This window comes from Medicago truncatula, chromosome 3 (genome assembly GCF_003473485.1).
Source record: "Medicago truncatula cultivar Jemalong A17 chromosome 3, MtrunA17r5.0-ANR, whole genome shotgun sequence".
NCBI lineage: Eukaryota > Viridiplantae > Streptophyta > Magnoliopsida > Fabales > Fabaceae > Medicago > Medicago truncatula.
The window spans coordinates 44605386-44631802 of NC_053044.1; the positions used below are offsets into that span (position 1 = coordinate 44605386).

The 26417-nt window shown below is 32.7% G+C and overlaps 3 protein-coding genes across 4 annotated transcripts; 2 read left to right on the forward strand and 1 right to left on the reverse strand.

Annotated features, from left to right (window-relative positions):
- Positions 1–2121: 2121 nt before the first annotated feature.
- On the forward strand, positions 2122–5889 carry LOC11414335 (probable inactive receptor kinase At4g23740). 2 transcript variants are annotated; one of them, XM_003602128.4, is made up of 3 exons: positions 2122–2320; positions 2866–4191; positions 4846–5889. In XM_003602128.4, the coding sequence occupies exons 2-3, from the start codon at positions 2970–2972 to the stop codon at positions 5472–5474; spliced, it is 1851 nt and encodes a 616-aa protein (XP_003602176.2). In that variant the 5' UTR covers positions 2122–2320; positions 2866–2969; the 3' UTR covers positions 5475–5889. The 2 variants fall into 2 exon arrangements, with proteins under 2 accessions (XP_003602176.2, XP_039687597.1); XM_039831663.1 differs by lacking the exon at positions 2122–2320 and having other exon boundaries at positions 2771–4191.
- Positions 5890–7651: 1762 nt separating this feature from the next.
- LOC25489776 (probable inactive receptor kinase At4g23740) lies at positions 7652–9721 on the forward strand. The gene is made up of 2 exons (XM_013605948.3): positions 7652–8078; positions 8751–9721. The coding sequence occupies exons 1-2, from the start codon at positions 7652–7654 to the stop codon at positions 9365–9367; spliced, it is 1044 nt and encodes a 347-aa protein (XP_013461402.1). The 3' UTR covers positions 9368–9721.
- A 668-nt stretch (positions 9722–10389) lies between these two features.
- On the reverse strand, positions 10390–14965 carry LOC11427828 (myosin IC heavy chain). The gene is made up of 4 exons (XM_003602129.4): positions 14714–14965; positions 13851–14169; positions 11114–11172; positions 10390–10934 (listed from the first exon to the last, which is right to left on the reverse strand). The coding sequence occupies exons 1-4, from the start codon at positions 14814–14816 to the stop codon at positions 10903–10905; spliced, it is 513 nt and encodes a 170-aa protein (XP_003602177.1). The 5' UTR covers positions 14817–14965; the 3' UTR covers positions 10390–10902.
- Positions 14966–26417: the final 11452 nt, after the last annotated feature.

Genomic DNA, 26417 nt, shown 5'->3' on the forward strand with positions numbered 1-26417 from the left:
TACACACCTATCTTTTCTTACCACGAGACCAATAATATCTTTTTTTCATGTTAAGCGACATTATGTGTATTTTTGCAAAAATTAGGAAAAGTTATAAATAAATACAAACGTATAATAATTTTACAATATTTTTTTAAAGAAATTATTCTAGTGTCTAGAATTTCACCATTTTAACGTGAATAGATGAGGAATCAATGTTCGAATATCGATCCATGCATGTATAATATCTCTATCAACTGAGTTATGTTTACATAGACTTTTTACAACGTCGAGTTTTTTTTAGGGGTTTTCATAAATGTATAATCGAATATAATAAACATGTGAGTGATATCTATCGTATTCCCTTGACCTCATCCAAAAATTAATAATTTGATTGCATCTATAAATAAAATAGATATTGACTAAAATAAAATGCCACTTCTAACCCGGTAAAAAAAATGGCACTTCTCATGTTTGATGTAATTTATGATAATGCTAAGTACTAGTGATTAATATGGTTAATTTAATAAAATTGTTATTGGATTGTTTTCATTTATAATTCTTCCTTAGTTTCTTTTTAATAAATTAGATATTGTTAAGTCAGATTACAACCAAACACGACGACTAAAATAAAAATCCGTCACATCTGGCCATAAAAGGTCAACACAATTTTGTGGGGGTGATTTATAAGTGTGGATACCCTATAAATGTGTGATACAACAACTTGCCAATCGCACATCCTAAGCGAATTAATGTGGGAGATTATTAGTTGATTCAAAATAACACTTTGAATTTAACTCAGTTGGTAAAAATAATACATAATATATGTTAAATCTGGGGTTCGAACTCCGGACACCACCCAAAAAATAAATAATACGATTACAACTATATTTGAAATATAAAACAACACTTATGTTAGACCCTTATGAAAATAAACATTTTATTTTAGTATTACACATTTACAACAAGTTATTGCAACTTCTTTGACTTTTGAGGAGTCCAATGTCAACTATCCTCTTAACGATAACATCTCATAACAGCTTTTTATTTTAAGTGCAAATAAAAAATACAAGTTCCAAGTTCAAATTACTACTTTAAACTTCTTATCATGTGTAAATTTGCACATGATAGAAAAATCCTAATAAATAAACAATCAGAGACCACATGTTTGGTTGACTACCTCCAAACTGATAATTTATTAAAATAATATTCATTCTAATAGTTATTTCCTTTACAATAACCACATATTTTTTGAAAGGTTGGAAAACTAAACTGATTTGAGTTAAATGAAAAGAAGTTAGAAGTCTTTAGTGTAAATCCCACTAAAGAGTAAGTATTAATTTAGCAAACTAACCGTTAATATTTATCATTAAAGATAAATATAAAATGATATATTTATGGTGGAGTATAACAATAATGATGTTTTATCATTTGTATATACTAAAACAGTAAAATGTAAAAAAAATAAAAATTTGTATATACTAAAATGGTTTATATATATAAACTTAAAATAACAATATATCTGTTGGAACCATCAACATTAATTGAATCAAATATGTATTATCAACTAATAATAATACTATTTGTAAAAAAAAAAAATAAATATAATATAATATTTTATATTGCTACTCGAAACATAAAATCTTTAAAATCCTCAAAGCTCTCGATTCCAACCACTTTCTCCTTCATATTTTCAAAGTGATGTAGGAGGATTTCTATATTATTTCAGCCTAATTTTATTATTTGTTTGTTTTGTTTTTAGTTTGTTATTTTCGGCCCATTCCCTATTTAAGATTAATAGTAGCCTAAGAGGTAACCTTTTATTCATTCGATAATATTTTTAAAGAGTTTTCTCAATTTTTTGTGGATTCTGAAACACTATTTTCACAAATTTGTCGCTTGTAAATTTATTTATTTTCCATCCAAGTTTAGCGTTTGCTAACCTAGGCTTTCGATTGCGTTACAAATCCTCCCCTCTCTTCCAAATTCAAGCTGATCCATATTGTCTCAATTACTTCTCTAAGTTTACAACAACTAAAAATACAGGTGTAACAAAATAACGTATACTAATATAATAAGACTCCATACATATGCAACCTCCAATTTGTACGGCATAAAATAATATATAGTTAGCCATTTGGTTCAAAATGATGATAATACATGGAATGAGTTTGTCTTACTTCATCTGCATGTGATGCCGCTGTTCCCGCAAGCATATACAGCTCATCTTCCATCATTACCAATATACCATCATTTCATTGCAATTTGCAGCAATACACCCCATTTTGGAATATCCAATCTCTAACTGCTTCTCAAACAATAGTATGGTCCTGAATTAAAGGTGTGTTACTTTTCTCTCTTTATGAAACTGTATCAAATACTATGTTTATTTTTTAGCTTTATGCATTAGTACTAATTTTGTTTGGTTGTATTTTTTCCAAAATGCAAGAAAAGAATAAACTGTAGGGTATAATATTTGTTATGCTTTTCTGTATGTCTTATTTGTATATAGGTATATTTGTGTTTCTAATTCTGCTTTCTAAGACTTGGTCAGTGAATTATTAATTATTGACTACCTATTAAACTGTTTAATAAAAAATTTAGTATCAAAGTTTTGGTTAGCAATTTGAATAGATTTTTGTTATAGTCATTAGGGAAACCAAAAGAGTAGGTAAACACAAAAAATAGTCTCATAATAATAAGGTTATTTTCCATTCAAAGATTAGCTGTTTAATTTGACCTTAAAAAAATATATAGACTGTATATAGTCTTGGTGAAATGCATACTGTATTTACACTCAAACAAAGTCTCATACGCAAATTGTATATTTATTTTGATTATTCAATTTTTGTTTGATTATCTAATCCTATTATGTTACCTCTTCAGTTTTGTTAATTTCATGCGAAAGTGACTGATATCTTGAGGGGACAGAGAGAGAGACCTTGTTACTTTACATCTAGTGTTGTTCTTCTCTCTTCAAGTCAAAAAAAATGGACAAGAAACTATTTCTCTTGTTCATATTTTCAGCAGTATTGGTTTGTATTGAAGCTGAACCATTGGAAGATAAACAAGCTTTACTTGATTTCCTTCACAACATAAACCACTCTCCACACTTCAATTGGGATGAGAATTCTTCTGTATGCCAAACATGGAGAGGGGTTACCTGCAACACCGATGGATCACGAGTTATCGCAATTCGATTACCTGGAGCCGGGTTAAGCGGTCCAATCCCACCAAACACTCTCAATCGTCTTTCGGCTCTCGAGACTGTTAGTCTTAGATCAAATGGTATCACTGGTGATTTCCCTGATGGTTTCTCTGAGCTGAAAAACTTGACTAGTCTTTATCTTCAATCTAACAAGTTTTCCGGACCATTACCATTGGATTTTTCTGTTTGGAGTAATCTATCTATTGTTAATTTTTCCAACAATTCTTTTAATGGTAGCATCCCTATTTCAATTTCAAATCTTACTCATCTCTATTCATTAGTCCTTGCTAATAACTCTCTTTCTGGTAAGATTCCTGATCTTAATATTCCAAGCCTAAAAGAGATGAATTTAGCAAACAATAATCTTAGTGGTGTTGTGCCTAAATCACTTCTTAGATTTCCAAGTTGGGTTTTTTCTGGTAACAACCTTACATCAGAAAATAGTACACTTTCTCCGGCTTTTCCTATGCATCCACCTTATACTCTTCCACCAAAGAAAACCAAAGGACTCAGCAAAACTGCATTATTGGGAATCATCATTGGTGTTTGTGCACTTGGATTTGCAGTGATAGCAGTTGTCATGATTTTGTGCTGCTATGACTATGCTGCTGCAGGTGTAAAAGAATCTGTGAAATCCAAGAAAAAAGATGTATCTATGAAAGCCGAATCTTCTGCAAGTCGAGATAAAAACAAGATAGTCTTTTTTGAGGATTGTAATCTTGCATTTGATTTAGAGGATCTTTTGAGAGCTTCAGCTGAGATTCTTGGAAGGGGTACTTTTGGTACAACATATAAGGCTGCTATAGAGGATGCGACCACGGTGGCAGTGAAGAGGTTGAAAGAGGTTACTGTTGGGAAAAGGGAATTTGAACAGCAGATGGAACTGATTGGGAAAATTAAGCATGAAAATGTGGATGCATTAAGAGCTTACTATTATTCAAAGGATGAGAAACTAGTTGTATCTGATTATTATCAACAAGGCAGTGTTTCTTCCATCTTACATGGTATGTTCAACCTTTTCTCTCATGTAATTTACAGTTTAATTATCTTCAACTTCCCTAATTTTTTCCAACAAACTTACCAAATGGAAATTTTGTTTCTTGCAATCCATATCATTTGAATTATTTTTTTTCTTCATGTTCAAGTCTTAACCCAAAGCAAGTTTGGTGTAGTGTCTCACAAATCACAACTCAATCTAACTTAGGTACTATTTGGATAAACAGCTTAATTAGGCGCTTACTGTATAAATTCTTATGTGTAAGTTATTTCTATAACACAAGATTAAATAAAGTCAAAAATAAGCTATCCTTGAGAGTTTATGAAAATAAGTTGAAAACAACATATGGACGCGAGATATGTTGTTCACGTAATATCTTCAAAATAGTCCTACAAGTGCGCTTGTGTTAGTAGTTAAGCTCAAATAAGTCAATCCAAACATGTCCCAAGTAGATATTAGAGCCTAAAATTAACATAGTTTGTCTAATTGACCACTGTGTTCAACTTGATATGCCATATCTATATTCAAAATCTCAAGACACTTATATAGGAGTCACTATTTTATATCAGCTTGATTTACTTGATCAGTTTTCCAACATATATGGAAGTGGCTAATGTATATACATGTTCCTTTTTTTTTTTATATATATTAAATCATGAAGGCAACAGAGGGGAAAGAAGAACTCCTGTAGACTGGGATAGCCGTTTAAGGATCGCAATTGGTGCAGCAAGAGGCATTGCTCACATCCATACTCAACAAGGAGGGAAACTTGTTCATGGAAACATAAAAGCCTCAAACATCTTCCTCAATTCACACGGATATGGCTGTGTATCTGACACGGGCTTAGCAGTATTGATGAGTTCAGTACCTTCACCCGGAACAAGAGCATCAGGATACCGTGCGCCAGAAGTAACCGACACACGTAAAGCAGTGCATTCGTCGGATGTATACAGTTTTGGTGTCCTGTTACTTGAGCTTCTAACTGGGAAATCTCCCATATACTCTTTAGAAGGTGAACAAAATATACACTTGGTTAGATGGGTGAATTCTGTGGTCAGAGAGGAATGGACCGCAGAGGTTTTCGATGTGGAGCTTTTGAGGTATTCAAATATTGAGGAAGAAATGGTGGAGATGCTACAAATTGGGATGGCTTGTGCAGCAAGAATGCCGGATCAGAGACCGAAAATGTCTGAAGTTGTGAGAATGGTGGAAGGGATTCGTCCCGAAAATCGACCATCGTCTACTGAGTCTAGATCAGAAGTTTCTACTCCAACTGTTTATGCAACTTAAATACTTACTATTTATAACTATGTTTCACAGTGTGAGATTCTTTTGTTTTGGTCAATAGTTTTTAAGGTGTAATCAATAGCTTAATTTCAAGTATTCATTTGTGGGGCATTGGATTTGGCAGAAAATTAAATTAAATTGGTGGTAGGTGGTTAAGCTATTAGATTTAGCTGATGGCTAAATCAAATTGGGTCCCTTTGCCTGTTACTCTTTTATTGTATTGTGCGGGTAGCGATTCTTCTTGGACTCTTTGGTGTATTTATGCTTAATTTGGGATCCACAATGAATATAGAACCCAAGTTCTGACAACATTCCAAAGTCAAAGTGTTGTCTTGAACTGCACAAAGGACACTATTAAGTTACTGTTCAGTGATTCAGACTTGGAAACTTTGATTGATTAAGACATTGATTTAAACTAGCTATTTTTTTTCCTGAGGAAAAATATCTTTTTCTTAATACTTCACAAATGTTTTCATATATCTAGTTAAAACATATGATATGTTTATGGTTGTTTATCTGATACAGGTTTTACAAGCTGCATATTAAGCTAAGATCTTGCCAATTCAATTTCTTTCAGCTAATTAAAAATTGAACTGTTAGTATGACATTTTTTATTTGTTGGGAACATTAACATCTTTTGTTTGCAAAACTCTTCCTCTAAGTGTTTTAACCTTTTTTCCTTTCAAGGGTTGGAACTCAAGAAGAATATATTTTTTCTCATACTTACAGTCACTTTACAGATACATACATACTAATTAAGTTTGAAGTAAGTTCGATAGAGTTGAACCTATTTTTCCGGGAAGAGGTTTACTCCAAGGAGATCCTCTGTCTTCTTATCTATTCATTATTTTTGCCGAAGGTTTGTCCACTCTTATTCAACGGGTAGAAAGAAGAGGAACATTGTATGGTATTAAGGTTTGTAAGCGAGCTCCTGTTATCGGTCATACACTTTTTGCTGAAGATAGTTGTCAATTTTTTCGGGCCACTCACAATGAGACCAGAGCTTTGCAAAGTATACTTGATGTTTACGCAAAAGCTTCAGGTCAGGCTATCAATATACAAAAATCTGAAAATCTTCTTTACCATGAATACTCCATATACATTGAAGCACTTGATATGATTCATAATATTAATAGAGATGAATAGCGTGTTGAAGGCGAATGGAATAAACTTTGATCCCTGCATAACATATTCCTCCAAAGGTATAGCATTTTATGTGGCGTCTTCGGAGGGATTGCCTACCAAATAGAGCGAGGTTGCGTGATACGCGAGTGGACTTGTCAGAAAATTGTGTTGTTAGTCAATCATACACCGAATTGAATTGACATTTATTTTTGCTATACGCTGCAAGTGTTGAATGTTGGAGGAAATCTCATATTTGGCCTACTTTGGAGAACATTATGCATAATGTAAAAGGTTTTGATGAAATTTTTGTGCAAATTTGGCAGCATCTTTCACAAGATCTGCTAATCAATTTTGCTGTGGTCTCTTGGAGCATTTGTAAGAAAAGAAATGTTCATCTATGACAAGTCTTGCAGCAAGCAAAGGCTGTATTCCATGCGTGGCAGCAACATCAAATTCCAGCTCCAACACTATAAGGTTGTTTTTTCAAATTCGAGTTGACATACAATTTTATCAAAAATATATTATTGAATAATCATGAAAATAAATATTTATGAAAACTAATATTATATTAATTTTTTGACCAACAATATTATATTACTTATTGAACAAACAAATATTATATTTTAGTAATTTAAAATGTAATATATTTTTACTAAAATTGTATGTATATACTTAAAATAAAAATAATATATTAGCACCATCAATATATATTAATTGAGTCAAACCTATACTATTAACTAATAATAATTTATATATTGCCTCTGAAAAATATTACTATTGATTAGAACAATATCTTTCTAATCACCAAAAAAAAAAAAAAAAACAATATCTTTCAAACAAATTGATTAGAACAATAGTATAGTAGTAACATAATATATTCATTAAAACTAATAAACACAATAACGAGTTAACATATTTTCTTCAGTTATATATGGAAGAATGTATTGAACTATTGACCAAAAATATGGAAGAATGTGTAAAAAAAATTACATCATTTTATAAAATCAAAGATTGGAAATCATCATTGAAGTTTGTGCACTTGGATTGCAGGTATCATGGTTTTGTGCTGCTGTGACCATGCTGCAGGTGTAAAGGAACCTGTGAAGAAATCCAAGAAAAAAGAAGTATCTATGAAAGCAGAATCTTCTGCTAGTGATCAAGATAAAAAGAAAATAGTCTTTTTTGAGGATTGCAATCTTGCATTTGATCTAGAGGACCTTTTGAGAGCTTCTGCTCAGATTCTTGGAAAAGGTAATTTTGGTACAACATACAAGGCTGCTTTGGAGGATATAACCACTGTGGTGGTGAAGAGGTTGAAAGAGGTTACTGTTGGAAAAAGGGAGTTTGAACAGCAGATGGAAGTGGTAGGGAAAATTAAGCATGAAAATGTGGATGGATTAAGAGCTTATTATTATTCAAAGGATGATAAATTAGTAGTTTCTGATTATTATCAACAAGGCAGTGTTTCTTCCATCTTACATGGTATGTTCAACCTTTTCTCTTATATATACAAAAATTTGCAGTTACATCATCTCTAGCTTCTCTAATTTTTTCTCAGAATCTTACAGAATGAAATATCAGTTTTCTGCAATCACATAACCAGAATTATTTTTTCAGCATGTCCAACTCTTAACCACAAGTCATGTGGTGCACTTACAATGATATGTTTTGTGTAGTGTCTCCCATGTCACAACTCAATCTAACTTAGGTACTGTTTGGATAACCAACTTAATTAAACGCTTATCGTATAAGTGCTTATGTATAAGTTATTCCTATAACTAAAGATAAAATAAAGTCAATTTTTTCATATTAGTTATCATGATGAGTTTATGAAAAAAAGACACTGAAAAATAACTTATGGACGTGTCCGTAAACTCTTTGAAAATATAAATAGTCTCATAAGTGCTTACGTTGATAGATAAAATCAAATACGTCAATCCAAACATGCCCCTAGTAGATATTAGAGCCGAAAATTAACATTGTTTGATCCAGTTCACCACTAAGTTGAAGTTTATACCTCATACTTATATTCAAAATCTCAAGACATACAAATATAAATGTCACTTTTTTATATTATCTCGATTTACTTGATCAATTTTCCAACATATGGAAGTGGCTAATGTAAACATAATTTCTTTTATCTAAATCATGAAGGAAAAAGAAGGGAGCGAAGAACTCTAGACTGGGACAGCCGTTTAAGGATCGCAACTGGTACAGCAAGAGGCATTGCTCACATCCATACTCAACAAGGAGGGAAACTTGTTCATGGAAACATAAAAGCCTCAAACATCTTCCTCAACTCACAAGGGTATGGTTGTGTATCTGACATAGGTTTGGTAACTTTGATGAGTTCAATACCATCACAAGGAGCAAGAGCAACAGGATACCGTGCACCAGAAGTAATCGACACACGTAAAGCAACACATTCATCTGATGTATACAGTTTTGGTGTTCTACTACTTGAGCTTCTAACTGGGAAACCACCTGTATATTCTACAGAAGGTGAACAGGCTGTTCACTTGGTTAGATGGGTGAAATCTGTTGTCAGAGAGGAATGGACTGCAGAGGTTTTCGATACGGAGCTTTTGAGGTATTCAAGTATTGAGGAAGAAATGGTGGAGATGCTACAAATTGGGATGGCTTGTGCAGCAAGAATGCCAGACCAGAGACCAAAAATGGCTGAAGTTGTGAGAATGATGGAAGGGATTCGTCATGAAAATCGACCATCGTCTACCGAGTCTGGATCACAAGTTTCTACTCCAACTGTTTAAGCAACTTAAATACTTTCTGTTTCACAGTATGAGATTCTTTTGTTTTGGTCAATAGTTTTTAAGGTGTTATCAGTGGCTCAATTTCAACTATTAATTTGTGCTGTGCTGGGTAATTAAGCTACTAGATTTCGTCCCTTTGACTGTAGTACTATTTTTTTTTATTTTTTTTATTTTTGTATTTTGTGGGCATGTATTCTTCTTGGACTCTTTGGTGTGTTATTGATGTGGGATCCAGTGAATATGGAACCCAAGTTCGGACAACATTCTTAAGTCAAAGTATTGTCTTGAGCTGCACACAGGATACCATTAAGTTACTGTTCAGTGATTCAGACTTGGACTTATTTGATCGATTAAGACATCAAAATTTTATTTAAACTAGCTAATGCAACAGATTATACTACATTGTATTTTCTTTTCCTTTTTTTGGGAAAATAAGCTTATATCTTTGATATACTTGACATATACTTTCTTAGATTTCAAGTTAAAACCTATGTCGTGATTATGGTTATTTATCGATACTGCCTTTTGAAGCTGCACATTAAGCTAAGATCTCACCTATTCACATTCTTTCTGCTGAATAAAACTAAACCGTCAATAATGACATTTTTCATTTGTGGGAAAAACAATATCCTATATTCAATTGTTGGAAAATAATATCATTTTTCTGTAGTATAAATCGAGTATTGCAACTCATAAATTGAATAATCATTACATTGGTGGCAAAGTCGTTCCTCATAAGTTTTCAGTTCTTAACGTTTCTGTTATTACTTTACTGGTATACCAAGTAAAAATAACCTGGGAAAAATTAATCTGAAGGCATCGGCCCTTAAATGGCAGCAACTTCACCGATACTGTTTATGTAATCTCGTGCAAGGAATGTATTTTTATATGATGTCAAATACTTTGTCAACTTTTTAGATGTTAACATCCCTCTTTTATTATATGACTAAATTGTGGACTATTTTACTAGTACTTGATACTTTCACCATTTGCCATCCACTTAATAACTTTGCACTTTGCTGTTGGATATAAAATTACGAGTTTATTTAACCCTGTGCATTCAGTTTGTAAAGAGAAATAGGGTAAGCATTCCCTCTAGACTTACAGGGATATCATTCCAGTGGGCAACTCAACTCAGATGAGATGAATAGAGACTGACCATCTATGATGTGGCGGTGCCACAGACTGAAGTATATTAACATCAAAATTAACATAGCGTGTGTTTGGTTGTATGGTGCCTCACCACGACCGCACGATTCCAGCTCTCCCACCATAAAATTTTCAAAGCTACAAATTGGAGAGTTGAGGATATGTAGGTTGTCACGGAGACTTTCATTCTTCCAAACACACACAGCTGAATCTGGTTTTAAGCTGAAAACTTACATCACATATACATTTCTTTTCTTTTACAATTTCTGATACTATTAACCTTTGGGAAAGGGAAAGCTATGCCCATAAGAACCTTTCCCACACAACCAATAAAAAAATCCTCCTACCAAGTGTACAGACATCATTGCAAAAATACAAAATGAAATTCACTTCCTCAAAATTCTTGTTTTGACACCCCCTGAAATTTATTACAGAAATAAAAGAAGCTTCAGAAAAATGTAACAGAAAGTACTATGCACAACAGAAATAACATAGCATGGGACATATAAGTAGATGATAATTCTCCATCCACGCACTTTCCCCTATATTCATAAATTAAAGGAAAATGAAAGACAGACCAAAACTTTTGGCACATACCTTCGACTTCCTCAAATTCAATTTCCTTAACCAAGTCGGATGCTGCATTATACTCAAACCTACAAAGGAATCGCAAAACATGTCTTTAATGATAGATCAAAACTCTAGAAAGTTTCGTGATAACTGCTTATAAGAATCTCAACAGAATTTAGAGTACTACATTTTTACAAAAACAGCACAAAACACTAATCAAACTAAGTGCAGCCCACTTTAAACATGGGTTCAGGAAATGTTACCATAAACCCTTAGTTATTACAATTCTACTCATCTAATAAAATTCATGGAGTTAAGGGAAGCGAGAATGCAGAGGTGTTGGAGACATCTGCAACGCAGAAACACCATGGTATACTCCAGGTGTCGCCTCTACATTAGGGCCTACCTTCTGATTTTTATGACGACAAAGGTGGGATAGTGTGATTAGTGACATGCATTCTAAACATGGATATTTGGGGCTAAAAATGAATTCTCTTACCAAATGCAGTTCCATACGAGTTTGGGAATGCAATATGCTGGAGGAAATGGAAGAAGTTAAAGAAGATCTTTTAAAAATTACTTGGAATTCCCGTTAACAACCCACCGTAATTCTCACACATAACAAATAATTTTGAACGGATACAAGAATCACTCAGAAGAGTCATACTGGGCAGAACCTTACAAGGCAACGTATACAATGGACAAGTGAGAAAAGAGTTCACTGGTGCATATGGTGTTTTTAATCATTGGATATAATATATTCTGATTGGATGGATATGTTTTGTCATTGGAAACCTGTAACTGCACTACCTATGGAAAATTGCAGATACGATCCTAATCCGTTACTCATTCAAAGAACACAAGGTGAGGGGGCTTTTGACAACAAAACATGACGGTGGCTTAAGCATACATATTATCAAAGAGGAAGTAATGTGGTGAACTGTTAATGGTCATATTTGTGACTGTTGTTTATGCCTTAAAATCTCATGTTTGAATCATGAAAATTTGGTTTTCCACTGCCAGAGACGCGAGGCGTTTGGTTAGCAGCGCAAGGCGTTTTGTCAGTGTTGTTTCAATGATTTTCGCCTCTATGGATGGCGCCAGGCCTCCTCTCTGAGATGTGAGGCATCTGCATCGACAGGAAGCGCAAGGCATGTCTGTAGGGGTGTGAGGCGTATGCCTTGGTTGCAGAGCCTGTAAATTCACTTTTTCTTATTCTTTTGTGACTAATCTTGCAAAACCAAAGGAGGAAACTTAGAGGCTAAGGGTTTAGTGTCTAGATGATATTCGTGGGTTGGGAACACTTTCCAAACACCTTGAGTATTGAGATCTCATTAGAGGAAGGACCAAAGCTTTCTCTCTTGTTTTCTCTCAGGATCTCTATGTGGGTTTGAGTGACTTGATAACTGGGTCGAAATTAGGGTTTGTTCTTTATGAGCTTTTGGATCTAATTTTTTGGAACCTCTTTGTATCACTCATTTCATGGTGGATTAGAGAGCTTCCCTCCCCTAGATGTAGGTCATATTAGGCCGAACTAGGTAAACAAATATTGGTGTGTTGATTCTTCTACTCTCTTATCTCTAATCTTTGATTATGCTTGTGAGTTTGCTTAGTTGCTAGGTTTGTTGTTATTGTTGCATGAGACTGCTTTGGAATTGGTTGTTTCTGACTCTTGCTCAATGCATCTAAGTTTATTGGTGAGATTTGTGTTCGAATGGACAACAGCGACCTTTAGCATGTGTAGAGGAAGGAATAAGTGGAACAGGTCATTCTCATCCACTACACCAAAATGCATAATTTCAAGAGGGAGATGTGTGAGTTTATTGTTCGTTCCAACATCTCAATCGATCACCAAGCTATCACTGGAAATCACGACAGGTTGGCCGAAAATTATCCACCGAAACCACTGCAAACTAGGAAGCTCCATCAGACCCCATTCCACACAACAACCAGTACCTATGTCACCCTTTCTACATGGAAGGATCTACATAAAAACGGTTCCTACTTACGATTTGCGAGTTTCATATACATACTCCAATCCGTTCCTGCCCCTTTTTTCTTGAAATCCCCTAAAGCTTGAAAACTCTGATTTAGGGCAATATGTATTTTCTGCTTCATTTTATCACAGGGAGGCAAAGTGGGAGAGGAGAGGGAGAACGGATAAGGAGATTTTGAAGCAGCAAGATGAAACATAGCAGGTCTGACAATGGGAGCTTTGGGCATGGCTTGAGGGGGAAGGAGGGATACAGGTAAAATGGAAAGGAAGATAACACAGAGGGTGAAGAGATAGAGCATTTTGCAATTTTCCATTTCCACTTCCTATTGTTACTGGGTATTCCCGGTTGCTCTAATGACGCACAGGTGAACTACACTCAAAGTAGTCCAGTCCAGTGTATAAGCACCCATCTTACAATCCCAAGATTCACATAGATAAATAACCAGAAATTGTAAAGTAAATGGGATAACACAACATATGATCTTTGGTTCTTCATTTTTTTTTTCATAGCACAAGCTCCAATCAGCAGCACATACCAGAAGAATGCAGCTCAAAAAATGATGGACTGTTAGAAAATTCAAGTGTTTGCTATTTAATATTTCCTAGAGTGTTTGTATTGAAATAAAGTTCTAAAAAGTCTGTAGATATCGTTAAGGAAGCATAACAAAAGTTTTAATGCATTAATCTGATATCATGCTATATGGAAGACAGATACTTCAGCAGCAAAGGATGAAATAAAGTAATAGAAATGGGCATAATTCCAGTTACCTATTAGAAGAAACCACCTCAAGCTCATAATCAGATGATTTCATAGTAGCTTCATTAAATGCAATGACAATTTCCATCTTTCGAGCACTTGCAAGTAGTAAATCATACTCACTGGGAACTATGACAGCCAAAAAGTTATCGTTGAGTTTACTTAGACAAAGCTTGTCAACAGCTGCAAGTGCTATCCTCCGTTTAAGAGAATCAAGCTCAGGGTCAACAATGTAAATGGCAAAATCTGTAATTAAAAGAATGCGGCTTTTCATTTTCCCTGAACTAGTGAACTTCAAAACTTTATCTGCAAATAGAACTTCTTGGTCCCCTGTAAACAATAAAAAATGGAAACCAATCTTAAACTAAAGACCTGTTTGGATTAGCTTATTTGAACTTATCTACCGGCATAAGAACTTGTGACAATGTTTGGAAAAACTTATTAAAACAGTTTATGACATGTTCATTAGATGTTTTTAGTTTTATTTACACAAGCTCTCCAGTATAGCTTACAATAATAGCTTATAGATTATACGAAAAAAATTCGTGTAATAGAAATAGCTTATTCATGAGTGTTTATATGATAAGCGCTTATGGCTTAATTGACAGGGTTGAATAACCTTAATAGATCATGAAATGAATTAAAACATTCAGCATTGCAAATTTGTCCTAAACTACTTACATTATAATTAACGAGGTTAAGTATTAATAATCACAATAAAATGAAATGAATAGAAATGTTTGGGAGAACCCGAACCGGGTTCAATTTCTGGTGGAACAATTCTAGGACGAACTGAGAAATAAAAAAAAAATAATAATAATAAGAGTAATGAGAAATTAAAATAAGAATGTTGAAGGAGAGGGTAGGTAGGAACCTTGTTTGCGCAAAATCTTGATAAGATTGGGGTGAGAATGAATGTTGATGTAATCTCTCTTTGAGAGAATCGGTTCATCGTTGATCTGATCTTTCATCGCCATCCTCAACCACAGGCGAAGGGAAGGAAAGAGGTTGGGATGTGATGAAAATGGTTAACGAGTTATGAGTTGATTTGAGATGAGCCAACTCGCTCGCTCAGTTTAGCGTCAAGGTGGACGAGTGGACCCCCTCTCCAGCTGCCTCTTGTTTGCTTTAACTTGCATTATTGTCATGATCTAGCTGGACAAAACTTGTTTTAGAGGTCCACTTGGACAAAATTTTGTCTAATATTTTATAAATCAAACTAAATTGAAAATATTTACAAACTTAAATTAAGTTATGTGATTAAAATAACTTAAAGAATCAATTTATAACAAACCTCAAATTTAAATAACTTAGGTGATTAAAATAATTTATGACTTATGTGTGACCAAAATAACATAAAGATCAATTTATTATAAACCATAATCTTAAAAAACCTCGATGTAATTTAACTTATTTTATTCCTTCTACTCTCTATAACCCAAAAAAATAATCAATTAAAATATGTTTGTTCAATAAAAAGAAATTATATTATTTTAATTTTTTCTACTTATATTTTACAATTTAGCTAAGTTTTTGTCGTGACCGCTATAAAAAGACATATAAAAGATCTACAAAGTTTCATAACATTTCCGAAGATGCCTTTTTGAATAAAACATGCAAAATAGCAAATTTATTTTGAGTAAACATGCACTCATTCATCAAATTTTGTTCTCCAATCTTACAGACATATTTAGAACATCTACCACAAAATTTTGGAGTTTTTAAATTAAACGAGGGACATATTATTTATGAATATTTGTTCCTCATAATTATGAATTTATTAAATTTCTTAATGAATTCATAATTAATTAATCTCTGGTTTGAAAACTAAAAAGTGTCTTGGTAGAGGTTCTTATGACATTCTAAATATGTTTGCAAAATTAAGGAAAGAAATTTAACTCGTAATAATAGGCTTACTCGAAATAAAATTACGATTTTACACGTTTTAGTTAAATAGTCAAAATTAATTGAGGTGTATTTGAGATGTTATAAAATTTTGTAAATCACACTTCTTTGTATTTTTAATTTTTATAGAGGGGTCTGGAAAATAAAACTACTCAAAAATCTATTTTTAGGTTGAGGTTTCCGTTATTTTGGTTTGAATTTTCCACGCTTTAAAAATTCATAATTAATTAGTTCCACGTAAAAATTCTAATTTTATGTGAGGGACCTTATTTAAACGTCCTAAATTATCTAGAAAAAATGATAAGAAAAACATTTGGATGCAAGATCACTTTTCTCGTTCTTATGTGTATGCAAAAAGAATGGTACATTTTTTATTTATTCTAAGTCTTCAATTAATGTTAGAAAAAATATATTGTGAGGGAATAATAGTTGTGTAAAAATAAAATATGTCAAAAAAGATTCACAAGATCATCTATCATGTTAGCGTTCTCTATGTGATTAAGCTCTTGAATAACCAAATAAAAAGATTCTCAAATTTCATGATAGAATCTGCATTTTTTATATTACAAGGACTATTTTTAAACTTCACGAATATTAGGGATCCAAATGGAAAAATGATTCAATTCGGATTTTATAATCTGAAATACGTACAATACATTTTAGATTATAAAATTAGAATGAGAATAAAATTGGTAAGACAGACGGCTCTCAAGAAGAACGGAGGGTGGAAAGAGAAATACTTTTTTTTTGCAGGTCCGATGAACACTGATTTGCAATTTATATTGGACCTGGAATTTGTTTCATATCCCCTGCAATTCATACTCTCGCCCCACACAATAAAAATTAGAGAAAAATACCCGTAAATATTTTTCAAAGATCGCAATGTTTTTTCTTATCATACTCCCATATTTTGTAAACTCAAAATTTTACTTTTATGGAATATATAAACTAGTTTTTTTTTTATAATCTCTATGAGTTTTACAAAATATATACTTATCTCGCAAAACTTTCATTTGATTTTTACGGCATATAATTTATTTTTCAAAAAATATTTCACCAAATTCAAATTTGAATTTACCAAATACAGTAAAAGTGAAAAAGGGTGGTATTTGAATTTGAGATAAATCAAATGTGAGAGTAAGAAAAGCAATTGTTTGTTGTGAAAATAAAATTCTTAAACATCCAAGCGGCTCATCAGCATTTTAGTCGGTCCTAAAACCCCTTTAATAACCAAATCAAAATGATGGCGCAAATGCCCAATAATATTTTGGCGTTTCTCTTTACCCCCCTTAATATTTCTAAGAACCCCAAAATACATATCTAGTAGTTATTTATCGGATAGAAATATTAAGGAATCTAAAGAGAAACATTCAAATCTTTTTTTAACAAAAGGAATGGGCTTTCAAATCAAAGACGACCTATTTAAATTTGTAACATTATTCTTAGATGGTGAGATCTAAGTTGCCCTTTAAAAAATTATGCAAAATTTATTTGATCCGATACTGATAAAAGTTGGTTAAATGTAGATCACAAACTCATAATAATAATTTTTTAAAGACAATGTAATTTTTACTCCACTTACCAATTTATTTATGCGGTTAATTTTTATTGGATGTTGGATAAATTATCCAAAATCCTTCAAAGAACCGCCTAAAATATGTCACACATTGAGCCGTCAATTTTTATTTTTTTGGTCGGAGTTTGAACCTTGGAGCTTGTATATATTATGCATTGTTCCTATCAACCGAGTTAAGCTTACGAGGACAACCATCATTCTCTTTTGGAAAATGGAAATAATTCTTAAAATAAATTTTCATATTTGTATATTTATCAAACTCCAAACGGAGTCCTAAGAAACAAAGATAATTCTAACTCTTTTATGACATAAGAACACGTTTAAAATGCAGCGAAAAACTTTGTCTCCCTTTTATTTCCTATGAATTCATATGTGGTCCTACTTCCTTTCCTCCACACCAAACAATTTCACCCTTCAATTCTAAAGAAAGATTGAACTCCTTTATGTATATTTTCCGTAACAAGGTCCTTAAATTCATGAGCTACAATGCATGGCACTGTCAGGTTAGATAAATGAAAAACTGAGCCCAGCAACCAACAGCGGTAAATCCCTATAGTCTGTACCAATCTGTAAAAAATTGGTGAATATTAAATGTTTCTTTCTTGTTTCTAAAGAAACGTATAAAATGCTTCTTTCTCAGTTGTTACTATAGATATACGTTTTTTTTTTTTATAAGTAAAACAAAGTACTCCATAGATATTATACACTTTTTTTAGTTGTTATATACTCCATCCGTTCCTTTTTAAGTGTCACTTCTGCAAAAAAAAATTGTTCCTATTTAACTGTCATTTTCAAACTTCAATGCAACAATAAATGTTGTTTTACCAATATTATCTTTAGTTATTTATTGCGGAGAGAGAAATATATGAAATGAGATATTAAATGAATAAGGTCATTATAGTATAGCTTATTGCATCAAAAGTAGTAGTATCAATTGTTGATTGTCTTGGTTTGTGTAAAATGTCAAAATGTGACAATTAAAAAAGAACGGAATGTATTATATTTTTTTTAGGAAGTAGTTATGCATTATTATACATGTAGTTGGATGTTATTTATTTAATTTAATCAATGTTCTGAGAATTTATTTGATCAGTTTAGATACACTTTTTTTTTAATATATAAATGTCTTTTTAGGGTGACTAAAAAACCGTAAGATCATTATTAAAAAAAAAAAACTTAAACAGTACCGTTTTTGTATTTCTTCATAAAAAATCTTTTGAGAAAATCTCAACAATTTTTTTAATGTATTGATTATTAATTATATGTAATTTTCTGTCATGATATGTTCCACAAAATCGGTTGACTAACAATAGCTATTTTTGCCAACTTGCTATACTTATATGTTATATCACCAACAAGGGGACAATACCATTATTTTATACAAGTATAGGGAACCGTTAATGCCCCTAATTTCCAAACGACTATTGAACAAATTGATGTTTTTTTTTTTTTTATACATGTACACATTCTGGCAGCAATATTATGAAATGCATGCATTGGCCAACGAACCTTTTCATGGGCCGTAATCTGCATTAACTCTTCACAACAAACACTATACATCTTCTGTTTATAGAGCTCAGTTATTTAAACATGAAATCTTCACCAGCATGCCAAAAGCAAACATACGTTTATTGTTTCGGCGTAACAAGTTGTACGTTTTTATACAATTATTCTTGATACACAACATCTGTTATTTTTGTATTTATTTTCATAATTTAATCTTATTTAATTTGATTAAGGTAATGTAAAATAGCTAAATTGATTCAATAGTTGAACTGTCCTTGTACATGTTCGAATTTCGCCAATACTGATGTGTTAATATGTAATATCTTAATTCCAATATTATTGTTATTTAAGTAGATATGATTAGATTTTTCTTCAACATAAACCAACCTAATCACGGTCTATCTAACAAATTAGATGATTCAATCTCAATCATCAAGCAAAATATATAAAATTAAAATGATAGATATGGTTTAAAAAAACATAAAAGTACGTAAGAAACTAATTAAAAATAATAATTATATTCAACAATTTCAGTGTCTACCCACTTATCAATGAATCTGATTTTCACTAGTGAATATGTGTTATACTCGGCAATTCCAAATAAAAGAAATTATTAGAAAAAATTAACAAGTGTTGATAGATGATTTGGACTAGACCTAACTACGGACCAATACATCTACCAACACAGAAGAAACTCGATCCATCACACGTATGTGACCCAACCCAAACAAACCATCTCACACAAAATGTTGTTCGCCAATTTAACCATCGAAGTGCTTGTAGGTACGTTGTACACTTTTAGGTACCGTCATCTCCTTCTATGCAACAAAATGTTGTTCACCAATTTAACAAGCCTTCTCAGCCTATATATATGGTTGAATATTTCGTTTGATCTAGTTGTAACATAAGTTCAAACCTAGAATTTATCTTTGGTAAGCTATACGTAAATTTCATTGTAAACCATTTCTAAAGTTTGGGGTTCTCTTGGCCTTTGCATGATCTAAATTTTCCTCAATAAAAAAATTAATAAGAAACTTATATCCTTATCAATATTACCACATTAATTGTATAAGAATTCTCAAAAGTTCTTATGTTAAATCAAAGACATTAGGATATATGTTATAGATAACCTGACACTTCCCATCATTTTTGATCGAGCATATAATTAATTAAACGTATAAATAAAATATTAGTAACAAAACATGATAAAGCTCAATGAACCTGAAAAGCCAACTCGAGCATATAATTAATTAAACGTGTAAATTAACACTCACCCAACAAGAGAGTGAGTGTTAGAGAGTGTTCATAGCACTCCTCTTTAGCTCAAACTCCTCTAAATTATAGTAACTTTTTTATAAGAAAAAAGAATTATCATGGGAAATACAAAGGTTCCCAACTTCATCTTGCACACAGAGCTTTTGGTACTGACTCATTAGTGACTCATATTCCCACTCCAAGGATGGTGAGTTGGCAGCATGGGGACGAGGACACCATAATTCTCAATGTTGATTGAAGTGCTTTGAACAATCAAGGAAAGGCGGGCTATGGTGAGTTAATACTTAATACGCAAGCACGATGGAAGTTTCCTTCGTGGTTTCTTTGGTAGTATGGGGATCTTGAATATTTTACATGCTGAGATTCAAGCGTTTTTGACTGGTATAAAGTTATGTTGGAAAACAGGTTATAGAAAGCTTATGTGTTTCTCCGACTCTCTTCATGTGGTACAGTTGGTGATGAAAGACATCTCGAGGTTTCATCATTATGCAAATCTCTTGGAACTCATCCAGAATTATCTTGCTAAGGATTGATTTATTTCTGTTCAACATATCCTTCGAAAAGAAAATTCTTGTGTTGATATCCTTGCGAAGCTGGGAGTTAAAAGTTCAAACCATCTTATTACATTTGATGAGTCTCTTCTGTGTTTATCATATGCTTTACTAGGGGATACTTTAGACGTGTCCTTTTCAAGGACTTAGTTTTCTTCTTCTTCTTTTTTTCCCTTCTTTTTTCTTTTTCTCATGTAACAAAAAAAAAAGGAAATACAAAGGATATTACAGGGTCTACGATACAAAAAAGGTTATATTAAATAAATTTTACTCCATAACTTAAAACTCCCGCAAACCATTTCGTGGAGGTTCAAAACCGCGGCAAAACGCTATATCTCACTTAAAATGTTTGCTTGCATATGCCAGCCAATACAATCTAGACTATTACTTTTTCCACCCTGATGTCTTCTCGTGTGTAACGCCCTATTTTATTATTTATTTATTTTATTAAGTTTAGATGTCGTTTTATAATTTAGTCGATTTATTTTGATGAGTGATATTTTGTTATGTTATATGTTGGTATTCATTAGTAGAAATATATATGTTATCTGATATAGAAATATATTTGTTATTTGGTGTAGAAATATATATGTTATTTGGTGTAGAAATATTATGTTATTTGGTGTATAAATATATGTTATTTGGTGTAGAAATATTATGTTATTTGGTGTAGAAATATATGTTATCTGATGTAGAAATATATTTCTTATTTGGTGTAGAAATATATATGTTATAGAAATATATTTGTTATAGAGATATATTTGTTATTTGTTATAGAAATATTTTATATTATATATATATATTAGGATAGAATATTGAGACTTTGAGGGTAGATTTGGAAATAAGAGAAAATAAGTAGGTTAAGGATTTATATAAAAAGGGAGAGTTAGAATTAGAAAATAAGGATTATGTGAAACCTGTCTCTGGAGAAAAAGGGAGAAAACCAAGAGAAGAGAGAAGTCAGAGAAGAGAAGAATCTTGTGACAAGATGAGCAATCTTGTAGAGTCTGATCATCTAATTTAAGGTAAGGGTGGGACTAACTTTCTCTACTTATAAGTTGTATAACTCTGAAATTGAGTTTAGCATGTTGTAGGTTGTAGTTATGGGAATTAGGGAATTAGGTTTTGAAGTTGTAATTGGTTGTTAATAGAGTAGAAAATTTGTTGAATTTGTGTAGAATTGATTTTCAGATCATGGGTTATTTTTAGTGCAATGTTTTATATGGTTTTGAGTGCCTTAACATGTATAGAAATGGTTAGAAAAGTTTTTGGATCAAATTTGGGCATAGGGAAGTTAAAATTGGAATTTTGGGATGAAAAGTGGGTTTTTCACGAGTTGCTCTCTGACAGCACGTCCTGTTTCATGTTCTTGCGTCTTTTCACACGTTTCTGTTTTGAATTGGCCTTTAGTGTAAAAATGAAAGTTGTAGATAATTGAGTTAGCTTTCCAGCGGCTTTCGTTTGACGTGAAAACAATTTTTTGTTCTTGAGATATGATGAAAATACTCCAAGGAGGTCTTAGTGAAATTTTATGAAAATTCAGCATAACCGTTTCTAAGTCAATCCAAAACTTAGAGAATAATTTCAAACCTCAAAACTAGAAGTACTAGGAGTTTAATTAAGGGGGTTTAAGAGTATTTAACCTATGTTGTGATGGATGTAATTTGGTTTGACGTGAATATCTTTGTTGGATAATTTGAAATACATATATTATGTGAATGTTGTTGTTGAAGAATTTGAGTTACATATATTTATGTGGAAAATGTATGATATAGAAAATAATGTTGTTATATCATTCAAGTTGTTATTATTAATGATGCTATGTTGTGAAGTTGTTGTATGTTGTTGTCTCTGCTGTATTGATTATTAAATCATTAAGTTGCATATGTTGGTCTAAGTTGTTTAAGTTGTAAGATGTTGATCCAAATTATTGGAGTCATATGAGATGTCTAAGTTGTTTAAGTTGTAAGACGTTGAGTCCATGCATACTCATTTACGTTGAGGGCTAGATGCCATGTAATGTATATTTATACACATTATGTTGAGGGCTTGATGCCCTCTAAGTTGAGGGCTTGATGCCCTGTGAGCCTATTTACGCTCAATACGTTGGGGGCTTGATGCCCTGGTTGGTACCACATGCATGATTAAGAAGTTGAAGTTGCATATGTTGAGTTTAAGTTGTAGAAGTCGCATTGTCGTTGTCGTTAAGTTGTCATTTGTCAACGAGTTATTAATGAAGAACTATGTGAAGTATTAATATTTATTAATCGTTGTTGTTTATGTTGTTATATGATGATTTTTCTGATGTGAAGTATATGATGTTATAAGATGATGTTTATGTTGTTATAAAATGATGTTTATGATGTGATGTTATGTTGTTATATGATGATGTTTATAATGTGAAGTATATGATGTTATAAGATAATGTTATATTGAGATGTTTATGTTGTTATAAAATGATGTTTATGTTGTGATGTTTATGTTGTTATATGATGATGTTTATGATGTGAAGTATACGATGTTATAAGATGATGTTCATGATGTGATGATTATGTTGTTATATGATAATGTTTATGATTCGATTATTACGTGATGTATGACTTTGTATATAATGTGATGAATATGAAGTTAATGATGATTAGAAGTTAATTGAGTTATTAATGAAGTCTTATATGAAGAGTTAATGTTATTAATTAATGAAGTATTTCTGCGAAGAGTTAGTGTCATTAATTGATGAAGTATAAGTTGTTAAATGTTTTTGATGAATTATATGCTTATTATTATTGAATGTCAAATTTCACCATTTCTGCTGGGAAATGTTGCTCTTCGTATGAGTAACTTGCAGGTAATCAAGATTAGCTATGAAGTGAGTCGACTCTCTCACGTGTCGTCGTCTTAGGGTCGCTCTGATACGTAACGGGATGAGAATTTTGGTTGTTGCTTTTTGTTCCTTACGTATTATTTTATGAATTTTATGAACATGTTATTAGAATAATTTTATGAGATTTTGCATTGCGGCCTTTGTGCCAAGGTTGTTTTAAACGTTGAAATAATTTCCGCTTCAATAAGATTTAATTTGATGATTGAGATAATTAGTAATTTTACTATATTCAGATTTGAAAGAAGTGTAGCATCCTGTTTAGTTGTTTTACTCTGATTTATGCAAAAAAATTCAAGTTGGGAAAACGGGATGTTACATCGTGCACCATGTAAAGTTTACTAAAATACCCCTGGTCCGGATTACATAATCCGGATCAGATTGTTTGTGATTTCCAGAATAGTAATCCAGACCAGATGTTATGTAATTTTTTGTGTCTTTCTTTGATGTCAAGGGTCTCTGTTGACCGTTATATGAACCTCACATAAGCTACAATGCATTGCAATTGCAGGGTTCCTATGAACGGTCAACAATGACCATGACACCCTAAAAAACTAAAAAACATTTGAAGAAAATGTAAGAAAAGATGTGAAGTGAAGAATGAAGGTATTTGTTGAAGATGGAAGCCTATTTATAGCCTAAAACAAGTCCTATGTCATTAATACAGTCAATGAAAACGTGTTAGTTGTAACACCCCGTTTCCCAAAATTAATTTAATTATAATTATAAAATCAGAGTTCCACATTAAACGGCATGTCACACTACAAAATATGATTTCTTAAATAGATTAAAACTATTTAACAACATCCTTCATTAAACTGCAGCGGAAAATTCTTTAAATTAAACTCCATTATCCAAAATAATCTTGGCATTAAGCCGCAACATAAAAATCAACGATAAACATGGACTACGTTAACTTGTTCCAAAATTTGATACATAGGTAGAAATTTAAACTATAAATCCCATCCCACGCATCAGAGTCCTAGACACATTGAGCCACCACCAACTACTCAGGATCACCTGCAAGTTACCCATAGGAAGGGCAACATTTTCAAGCAGAAGGGGTGAGATTCACAACAAAATATAGATAAAGAATACATCAATTGAATCTAACACCCTATCATAATTCATCCACATTATTATTAATTTCATAACATCATTTTCGCATATTATTAATAATATTAATTCATACACCTCTCAACAATATATGCAACTTATCACCACTCCACTAAGACTCCTCTAAACTCCCATGCATGTGGTACCATAAATCAGGGCCGTGACCCACACCGCTGTCGAATGGTTAAAGCATTCTCAACAGGACATAAGTCCTCACCACTACACCACTTTGAGTAACTAGTACTCCACCACTTTGAACGACTAAGCATTCCAGAGCCGAAGCTCTCCCACTGTTATGTTAATGCAACTAATCCCCATAGAGTATATCTACATACCAACCAACCTAGACATATACATATATATGATTCACCAACCAACTTACACCTTTAAGGGAATTTAATTATATACAACACACATCAGTCAGCATCCATTCATCAAAACCAACCAAGCATCCAGGGAAATATATATCAGCATACAAGCCATGCAATAATTCAACAAAATACACAATCCAAACAACAACAGAAATTAACCAACCAAATACTGGGCAGCTCGCCTCGCGAGCTCATCTACTCGCTATGGCGAGCTCAGAAAAACAGGTACTCGCCATGGCGAGTTGGAGGCGAACTCGAGGCGAACAGAAATATGGTGCTCTCGGGAAAAATGACATTTTTCTCACTCAAACCTCAATTCTAAGCTCCCTAATCATCTTTTACACTTAAAACTTGCTCTAGTCCTCTTAAGAATCATCTAGGTACACGAAGCTACCCAAATTACGGCTTATAACAACTTTTTCAAAATCCAGATTTTCACAAGGCTACTCGCCATGGCGAGCTGTATCACTCGCGAGGCGAGCGATGAAGTTGTTCACTCGCTATGGCGAGTAATGGCTACTCGCGAGGCGAGCGATGAACTTCTGTACGGGCAGAATGCAGGTTTTTCCCAAAAATCCCATTTTTCCTCAAATCACTCCCCAAATTAGTTTACAGATATGAAATGAAAGGTTTTATGCACCCAGAACCCATTTCTACCCTCAATTCTATGATTCCTACACCCCAAACTCCTTAATCAACAAAACCCAATTTCTCCCAAATCCTCACATAAACCTGTTAGAACACAATCAACATTCAGAATCTATATAATTGCGGTAAACCTCACCCTTACCTTAGATTTGCAGAAAAAAATACAGCAGCAAATGGTTCCTAAGCTTCTCTCCCTTGCACTAGCTTTTCTCCCAAAACTAGACTGTTTTCAGTAAAACTGTTTTCTCTATTTTTCTTTCCTTTTCTCAACTCCCAAAATGTAACCTCCCACTCCCTAATTAGAAATTAACTCCCTACTAATTATGTTAATTATTTCATAACCCCCAAAATAATAATTAATCCTATTCTTATATTATTTTAATTATTTAATAAAATAATCATATAATAAATAAATATACATTACATAAATCACCAAAAATCACATAAATGACACCACACAATTAAAAATAATTAAATAAAAATTAGAGTGTTACAACTCTCCCCAAATTACTGAATTTCGTCCTCGAAATCTTACCTCAAACAAACAACTCAGGATAAGAGTCCCTCATCTTACTTTCCAGCTCCCAAGTCAAACTTTCACCAGTTGCTCCGCCCCAAACGACTCTCACCAAGGGTATTTCCTTGCCCCTCAATGCCTTTACTTTCCGATCATCGATCCTCAACGGCAAAGTCTCAACTGTGAGATTGTCCCGAACCTGCACATCATCTCTCGGAATAACATGTGAAGGATC